The sequence below is a fragment of the Brassica oleracea genome, chromosome C3 (assembly GCF_000695525.1).
Source record: "Brassica oleracea var. oleracea cultivar TO1000 chromosome C3, BOL, whole genome shotgun sequence".
Taxonomy (NCBI): Eukaryota; Viridiplantae; Streptophyta; class Magnoliopsida; order Brassicales; family Brassicaceae; genus Brassica; species Brassica oleracea.
In genome coordinates, this window is record NC_027750.1 from 8,664,528 (window position 1) to 8,673,585 (window position 9,058).

Genomic DNA, 9,058 nt, shown 5'->3' on the forward strand with positions numbered 1-9,058 from the left:
TTAATTTGAGAACCTTCTTCTGAATACAGGAACACGACTTTCGTCTCCCGCCGAGACTATTTGTAACTGATAGATTCCCCACTAGGAGTTTGAACATATATCTACTCCTCGCCGGAGATTATACCATTCATACGACATGTTCTCCGAGATACTCCCAAATTTGAAATCATTCATCAGTCTTGTTTCGGAAAGCTTTTTCTCCTTGCCTGGAAATATCCAGTATCGTGTAAGCTCATTCATGGACGACTCGCCACCTTTCACTCCTCCTGCGGTCAGCTCCCATGCTCTCAACCCCATCATCCACACACCAACTGTCCATGAATCACCTGACCACAATTCCCACACTGTCCACACAGTTCTGAGAGTGTTCAGGTTTCTCAGGTTTATATAACAACCATACATCACCCACCGGAGGACACTCTGATGATCACTACTAACTAGAATTACCCAAACAATCAGCCTTCAGACGATCTACAACCGACTCCAACACCAGTTAGCGTGCAACCTCCTTACCACGAACTCCACTATGATTCAACTGATAACTTTGTTCCACTTTGCAAAATGGCATTTAATTCTGTGTTTAGGATCATCATTCGTTTCTTGTACCACTACCACTTACATCCGACATTGTCGGCAACAATATTTTTTGGTTAAAGGAAACAAGACAACAACACGTCCTGTAAACACACTTATTCTCTTCTAAAAATCATTTGCAACTAAAATAAGTGTCCCCATCCACACAAACTTTTATGTCCATAATTTTTCGCATCCACATCCATACTTTTGACTTACACTATATACAAGTATTTATTAAAATAATTTTAGCTATTAAATTCAGAAAAAAATCAAACATATACGAAAGACTCTCTTAAACGATGGGATTAAAGAGATCTAATAGGATTTTATTTAGAATAATCAACATAAATTTATCTTTCTCCAGTCTCAAAAAGCGGTGAAACCCCACATTTATTTTCAAAACTTAGATCTTTCGAACACAAAAGCCTTTCACCTTTAGATCTTTTGTCATCCAACGGCTCTTAATGGTCTATTTTACCTATACACGTACCTTAATAATTCCTCACCAAAAAAAAATCATAATAAGTCTGGTCCCCACTAACCAGATATAATTAAAAAAGGAATAATATTCTAACGAGCTTCATGTCTTCGTTCACCCAGCGAAAAACAAATTGGTCTGAAATCTGCCGAGTCATAAGAAAAAGTATACCTCCAGCAACATGTGTCTTAATCTGTCAAAAAAGTAAAAAATGTGTCCCATAACGAAAGGCACTCTTGTTTTTGTGCACTACAAGAAGAAACCTTAAAGACGAAAACTGGCTATAGATTCAACACTTCTGTTTTCAGTACAACTTTGTAAACGTTAAACGTTAACTTGATCAAATATAGTGTCGTTAAATAACAATTTGGGCTTTGAATGGGCCTAAGTCTGACACCAGCCCAACAGAGCTAAAGCCGCCTCTGTAAATTTCCGAGCCTCGTTCTACTTTTGTCGTCTATCTCAAATTGCGACTTGACCTTCGTTAACTTAAAACCTAAACTGCCCTCTTTCATCTCTCTGCTTTCCTCCTAAATCTGAAACCCTAGCTCTCGAGCTCGCTATGGATTCCATCGAATTGAACAATTCGAATCCTTCTTATCATCCCCTCGATCAACCTCCTCCTCCTTCCTCTGAAACCGTAGCTTCCTCCAAGGATGACAACTCCGCTTCCCTCGCTCCGGATCAGATTCCGGCTCCCGAAGCTACCAGCGGCTCTTCTAACGGCGACAAGAATCAATCCGAGGATACCACGACCCGGAGGAAGCGTCGGAGCAGGTGGGATCCTCCGCCTTCCGAGTCGGCTAACAATACTACCGCCGAAGGTGGTGGCGGCGATTCCGGTACCGGGACTAGGAAGCGTAAGTCGAGGTGGGCGGACGATGAGCCTAAGCCGACGATTCAGCTTCCTGATTTCGTTAAGGAATTCGGTGGAGGTATTGAGTTCGATCCCGAGATTCAGGTTTTGAATAGTAGGTTGCTTGATATCAGTAGGCTGCTTCAGTCCGGTATGGCTTTGGATGATAGACCCGAAGGTCAGAGGTCTCCTTCGCCAGAGCCCGTGTATGATAATATGGGGATTAGGATTAACACTAGGGAGTACAGAGCGAGGGAGAGGTTGAATAGAGAGAGGCAAGAGATTATATCTCAGATCATCAAAAAGAATCCTGCTTTCAAACCCCCGGCGGATTATAGGCCTCCCAAGCTCCAGAAGAAGCTGTTCATTCCGATGAAGGATTATCCCGGTTATAATTTCATTGGTCTTATTATTGGTCCCAGGGGGAATACTCAGAAGAGAATGGAGAGGGAGACTGGTGCTAAGATTGTGATTAGGGGAAAAGGGTCTATGAAAGAAGGTAGGCTGCAGAAGAAGGATATGAAATACGACCCTGCAGAGAATGAGGATTTGCATGTTTTAGTCGAGGCTGAGACTCAGGAAGCTCTTGATGCTGCTGCTGGTATGGTTGAGAAGCTCCTGCAGCCTGTTGATGAGGTGCTGAATGAACACAAGAGGCAGCAGCTTAGGGAGCTTGCTACCTTGAATGGGACTATAAGGGATGAAGAATTCTGTAGGCTGTGTGGTGAGCCAGGACATAGGCAGTTTGCTTGTCCGTCTCGTTTGAATACCTTTAAAAGTGATGTGCTTTGCAAGATTTGTGGTGATGGTGGACACCCTACTATTGATTGCCCTGTGAAGGATACCACTGGGAAGAAAATGGATGATGAGTATCAGAACTTTTTGGCAGAGTTAGGAGGAACTCTCCCTGAATCTTCTCTTAAACAGAGTAGTACTACCTTGGCTCTGGGAGCAGGAAGTTCCGGAAGTAATCCTCCATGGGCTAACAATGGGGGCAGTGGGGCAAGTGCGCATCCTGGCTTAGGGTCAAATCCAGCCAAACCCTCCAAAGAATATGATGAAAAAAACCTGTACATTGGGTTCTTGCCTACGATGCTTGAGGACGATGGTTTGATTAATCTTTTTTCACCCTTTGGTGAAATTGTGATGGCAAAGGTAATCAAGGACCATGTTTCTGGTCTGAGCAGAGGCTATGGTTTTGTGAAGTACGCAGATTTCCAGATGGCCAATTCGGCAATACAGGCGATGAATGGTTATCGGTTAGAAGGTAAAACACTTGCTGTCAGGATTGCTGGTAAACCGGCACCGCCTCCTGGGCCACCGGCACCTCCGCCACCTACTCAATCTTATCCTCCTCCACCATCACAACAATATGGCGCTGGTGGGCAACTGCCAAATCCTTCATATTCACCGGCTCCAGTTCCTTGGGGTCCTCCTGTTCCTTCCTATTCTCCATACGCTCCTCCGCCTCCTCCTCCTGGTTCTTACCATACTGTCCCTGGTCAACATATGCCTCCTTATGGAATGCACTACCCACCACCACCACCACCACCTCCTCATGTGACACAAGCTCCTCCGCCTGGCACTTCTGCTAGTGAAAGCCAGCAAAGCTTCCCGCCAGGAGTAGTACAAGCAGACAGTGGTACTCCTCCTTCATCTGTGCCACCAAATGTCTATGGTAGTTCGCTTGGACAGCCTCCATATATGAGTTATCCATCTTATTACACTGCTGTTCCACCTCCACCACCTCCTCCAGTGCCGACGTCGTCTGCTGATCATTCCCAAAGCATGAGTAACATGCCATGGGCCAGCAATCCTCCTGTGTCGTCATCTGATCACTCGCAAGGTCTAGGTAATGCACCTTGGGCACCTAACCCTCCTATGCCACCTTCTGTTGGATACTCGCAGAGCATGGGCAACGCTCCCTGGGCTCCCAAGCCTCCAGCACAGCCACCTGCAGAGAATCCATCTGCTGTTGGAGATTCTGAGTATGAGAAGTTCATGGCTGAGATGAAGTAGCATGTGGTGTTCTAAGGGGAAAGAGGTAAGATGTCCTCATTTGATACTTTTTTGGCATGTCACCCTACAAGTTCTATATTTAGAATTTGAAACTGGTCATTTGGCTTTAGCATTTGATAAAAGTTTTCATCCTCAAAATTTCTACGTTTTAGAAATATTTTGTTTCGGAATATCATTTTTAGACTTGAAGTTGCAGGATGAACCAAGTCGAGCATGTTGTGTGATACTTACCTTCTTCGAAAGTTTTTCTCCTTGTTTATAATTTTGTAAGATGTTAACTAATTGATGTAGCTCATTTAATCTGGTTGAGCAGTCCCACAGCTAAAGGAGCATATGTCCTGGTATTCGATTCTAATTCATAGAATTTGGTAGTGGATGATCAAAATATTAATCAATCTAACCCTGTGATTTTTTTCAATCTCTACTCTTTGTTGTCTTGTATGTTTATTCAGTAACTCCTAATGTGTTTTCTGTCCCATATGTGTGGCATTTGTTTTCAGTTTTTCCATGTGACAAGATCTAAGGTGCCACTAGCATAGGTTCCAAAGTTTTGTCTCTCTGATTCTTTTCAGCTTATTGACATGAACCTTTTGTTTTCTTCTATTGTTTTAACTTTTTTACAGGTGTGATGTTTGTTGGAGCTCTTGTACCGTGTGATTTTCTTACATCTTTCTTGTTGGAAGTTTGGGACTCACATCTTAACCCCTTGCTGTGCTGTTGTGAAATATGCAGAGATTCTAGCTGGAAGCTCTCAGTTAGTTCATAATGTTGCGTTTCAGAAAGGCCATAATATATTTTTATCCATGTTTACTGATAATAATTTATTTCTGTACCTTTTCAGTTTGGGATTTGAAACTTGTGGTGGTATTGGTGTCGACATAGCATATCATATCTAGTTCCTGAAACATGTTTGGATTATTTAAACTTTTTTTTTGATAGAAAGCTTCTTAATAAGTTAGGTGCAGACTGATGATACAAATTATTGTTTGAACTTTGAAGTGTGTGCTTACGTTAACAATTTTGGCAAGTGGTGAAACTAGGGATATGGGCATGGAGGAAGTTGCACATGTGCTTTGTTCATTTTGTTGCCTTGGCAAATTGGAAATCTCTGTCTGAGCTAACGGCGTTACCGTATGGAGGCATTGTTTCCGAAGAATACATATATACATATCTCTTTAGAGAAAACAAGAAATGTTCTGATATCTTAGCTATTGTTATTTTAAACAGTGCTCAAGCATAGAAGGTTAATAAAAAAATTAGATCGGCTTTTAGGTGCAATGTTTTCCACATATAAATATTAGTAAGTACACTAGTTAGAGGTGCAATAAAATGACAGTTGAATATTAAACGTGTAACAAGATAATTAACTTTAAATACGATCTTAAAAAAAAAGGACAAACTTAAATGAAGGAGGCCCAACAATGCAGTTAGCCCAAAATGGCCCATTCAGAACTAGAAATCCTCTGATGCTCTCTCAATGTATTCCATCTTCGTACAACGACGACCGTTGACGTTCTTCGTCGGAAACAAAAAGAAAAGTAATATTAAATTAATTGACGACGACGAATTGGGAAGTTTTAATCTTGAAAGCCGAAGCAACATCTCGATTTGATCTCCAGCTCGAGTACAATGGACGGCAGCAATTGTGAATTGTCGGTAATGAGCGGGTGTTTTTACTTGGATCATGTGGGAGATGTTTTGCTTACACGGAATCAACATGGTTTGTCCTGGAAATGTTTGGATTCTTCAGATTGTGTAAGATTCGCCATTGATTATGTGTTGTTATCTCTTCCTCAGATTTTAATCAGACGAGTATCTGTTCGTTGACCTTTTTTTTTAAACTTTATGCCCTCTTTCCAAATTTTGAGAACGTTCTTAAATGTAGCTATTTTTTTTTGTGTTAAGGAGGGAACGACTTGTTTGGGAATTGGAAGTTGGGAGAATACTGAAACAGAGATCAAATTCTCTGATATTTATGCTGTAGAGTTTGATAGCTATGGCTTGGTGCATAGTCCAAAGTCAGGCCTTGGACATGCCAAAGAATGTTTCCGCAAACGCTTGTTAACTATTCAACAGGTTTTCTTTCTTTCTAACCTTTTTGTCCCTTTTATTGTTGTTTCTTTTGGTGTAATGAGTTTTGCTTTGATATTAGATGTATCGGTTCACTGTCCACGGATTTCAAACTTCGCCAAAGGAGCCTTGTCTTTGGAAACTTGCCGCGTTCACTTTTGGGCATATGGATTTGCAGACGTGCCAGAGCTGGATGGATCAGTTGAATTACACTTTTATCAAGGAAGTTGAAAGACCAAGAAATCTTTTGGTAAAATATCTTTCTTTTTTTTATTTGTTGCTCCTATCTCTTATGAATGATTGCTTGCGACCTCTTTAGGTATTCGTCCATCCAAAAAGTGGCAAAGCAAGTGGCCTTAAGATATGGGAAACGGTCTCCAAGATTTTCATTCGCGCTAAAGTTAATACTAAGGTCTGCTCTTTCTTTTTTTCCATCACATTACTAGCAGAATGATCATCTAGTAATTTCCTTTGTGAGAGTTGTTATAGGTTAATCTTTGATGGAAAACGGCATAGCGATATTGCTTGTTCGAGTATTTATTATTGTGTGCTATGGTAGAGCATTAGGGGAAATGTTATTACCATTTATTGTATTTGCTTCTTTGGGGTTTGTCCTGATCAATAGTTATTTGTTGTTTATTCTGTAGTCATTTGAAGCAAAGTGAGTAGTTATGCGTTTTAGTAGATATCCACAGTTTTTGCTATCTGAGATGTTGTGTTGGCCAAATGAAATTTTCTTTGTCTCTACAACATTGCATAGTTTCTTTAGATAATATAACTCTCATACAGAAAGACATACGTGTTTTTCTCGCTGTGCATACTATAACTGTCCTTAGTTTGATATTATTGATTTACCATTGAAATCAGGTGATTGTAACAGAACGAGCAGGTCATGCATTTGATGTAATGGCATCCATCCAAAACAAAGAACTCCATTCATACGATGGCATCATAGCTGTTGTAAGTTGTATACCCCTTTCAAGCTAAGCGCATCTGTGAAATATCTGTGATGTGACACAACATAACCTTCAATTCAATACATTTATGATGAAGCTTCTCCGCTCCTGTTTTCACATTTTCTTCCTCGTGGATCATATATCTATTTTTTTTTTTTGTTAAACGATTGTCACTATTTTGATATCTTGGAAAATTCGACCTATGTAAAGGGCGGAGACGGTTTCTTCAACGAAGTCCTTAATGGATATCTTTTGTCAAGGCTCAAAGTCCCTCTTCCACCAAGTCCTTCAGATTCCTTTACCATTGTTCAAAGTAGAGCCAGCTCCTCAGTTCCAGAATCAGGAGATGCAGTTCATGAGAGTGACCAAAAGGAACACTTCCCTCTTCTTCATGATTCAGTTCAAGAGGTCATGAATTTCAGTATGTATTTGAATCAACTTTAATCTCATCTTTGTTCAGATTGGTTTAGGACTCTCAACTAGTTAGTTGTAATCTTTGGGTGTTACTGTTTTCCTTACAGGGACAGTCAATGGCTCATGTCAAGGTCAGTGAGTTTTGTTCCGTACAAGACATTCATTTAGTCAAGTATCACCCCCCGTTTCTTATTTTTCTGTTTGTCTTGTTCCATTTTCTTAACAATTTGCAGGAACTGAAGATCCTGATCATCCCTTCAGTGGTGAAAGGCCTAGATTTGGCCTCATCCCTGCAGGCTCAACTGATGCAATAGTTATATGGTATGTTATAATCCTTCTACTAGCAAAGATGATCTTGTGCCTTATATAATAAGAAGATCATGCATCAGTTGTGTTAGCTTAAAGTTTTAAACTACTGTTTATGCGCTGTCTTGTTACAGCACCACAGGAGCTCGTGATCCTGTAACATCTGCGCTGCATATCATTCTAGGTCGAAAGATTTTCCTTGATGCAATGCAGGTTGTGCGGTGGAAAACGACACCAACATCAGCGATTGAACCTTTTATTCGTTATGCAGCCTCATTTGCTGGGTAATGACTAAACCCTTTTCTTTAATTGATTGCTCTGATCTCTAACAGAGTTTCTGTACAATTGATTAGTTCAGATACGGGTTTTACGGTGATGTCGTTTCAGAGAGTGAAAAGTATCGGTGGATGGGTCCTAAACGCTATGATTATGTTGGAACTAAAGTATTCTTGAAGCACAGGTATTTCCCTTAACATATTTACAAATTTACTCTTGCCGAGATGTGCTGAACAGTGTTGGGAACTATGTTAATGCAAGATCATATGAGGCAGAGGTGATGTTTGAAGAAGCAGAGAACGCTAAAGCTTCACCACTCACGCGGAGCAAGACATGGCCATTTCGAAGTACAACAAGATCAGAGAAGATACAGTGTCGTGCAAAATGCAGCGTTTGTAGCAGTAAGGCGGAGGATGGGAATAGTATACGCGCATCGTGTCCAGAAAAAACAAGATGGTGTAGAACGAGAGGGCGGTTTCTGAGTATAGGTGCTGCGGTGATGTCAAACCGAAATGAGAGAGCACCTGATGGTCTTGTCGTGGATGCACACCTCTCTGACGGTTTCCTTCATCTCATACTCATCAAAGATTGTTCACGTCCCAAGTACTTATGGTAATAATGCCTTCTCTATCTTCTTTGCTTCGTCCAATACATAGTCTAGTTCACCTTTGAACCATGTTCTTTATGGTTGCAGGCACCTCACTGAGCTTGCGAAGAAAGGCGGGGAGCCTTTGAACTTTGAGTTTGTGGAATATCACAAGGTTTGTTTAGTTTTGAAGACATTTATTTGTTTCTGATCATCTCTAACTCAAATGTATTGCGGGTATGCACTGCAGACACGAGCGTTCACGTTTACTTCGATTGGGGAAGCTGAGAGTGTGTGGAACTTGGATGGAGAGATCTTTGAGGCTCACCATTTATCAGCTCAAGTCTTGCGTGGTCTTATACCTCTCTTTGCCTCTGGTCCCGAGGTATAACAACATTGCATGTGAATATTTTTCTTTGTATGGGACCTAAGTGAAAGCTATATGAGATTGAAACTAGATAAGTATATGATGATGGACATGGCAATAATATCATTTTATATATCCAAAGGAATTCAATGTA

At 40.9% G+C, this 9,058-nt stretch overlaps 2 protein-coding genes across 2 annotated transcripts; both read left to right on the forward strand.

The window, feature by feature from the left end:
* The first annotated feature begins 1,533 nt into the window (after window positions 1-1,533).
* On the forward strand, window positions 1,534-4,883 carry LOC106334824 (branchpoint-bridging protein). Its single transcript, XM_013773199.1, has 2 exons — window positions 1,534-3,954; window positions 4,553-4,883. The coding sequence occupies exon 1, from the start codon at window positions 1,617-1,619 to the stop codon at window positions 3,927-3,929; it is 2,313 nt and encodes a 770-aa protein (XP_013628653.1). The 5' UTR covers window positions 1,534-1,616; the 3' UTR covers window positions 3,930-3,954; window positions 4,553-4,883.
* Window positions 4,884-5,433: 550 nt separating this feature from the next.
* Window positions 5,434-9,058, forward strand: LOC106336521 (ceramide kinase). The gene is made up of 13 exons (XM_013775367.1): window positions 5,434-5,684; window positions 5,835-6,005; window positions 6,082-6,249; window positions 6,319-6,411; window positions 6,867-6,959; window positions 7,166-7,376; window positions 7,477-7,500; window positions 7,603-7,690; window positions 7,810-7,959; window positions 8,034-8,135; window positions 8,213-8,563; window positions 8,646-8,712; window positions 8,788-9,058. The coding sequence occupies exons 1-13, from the start codon at window positions 5,559-5,561 to the stop codon at window positions 8,926-8,928; spliced, it is 1,785 nt and encodes a 594-aa protein (XP_013630821.1). The 5' UTR covers window positions 5,434-5,558; the 3' UTR covers window positions 8,929-9,058.

Coding starts and splice junctions, on each gene's coding strand:
- LOC106334824 (XM_013773199.1), top strand. CDS start 1,617: ATGGATTCCATCGAATTGAACAATTCGAATCCTTCTTATCATCCCCTC.
- LOC106336521 (XM_013775367.1), top strand. CDS start 5,559: ATGGACGGCAGCAATTGTGAATTGTCGGTAATGAGCGGGTGTTTTTAC. Junction 8,136..8,212: donor AAAGTATTCTTGAAGCACAG/GTATTTCCCTTA, acceptor TGTTAATGCAAG/ATCATATGAGGCAGAGGTGA. Junction 8,713..8,787: donor AGTTTGTGGAATATCACAAG/GTTTGTTTAGTT, acceptor TATGCACTGCAG/ACACGAGCGTTCACGTTTAC.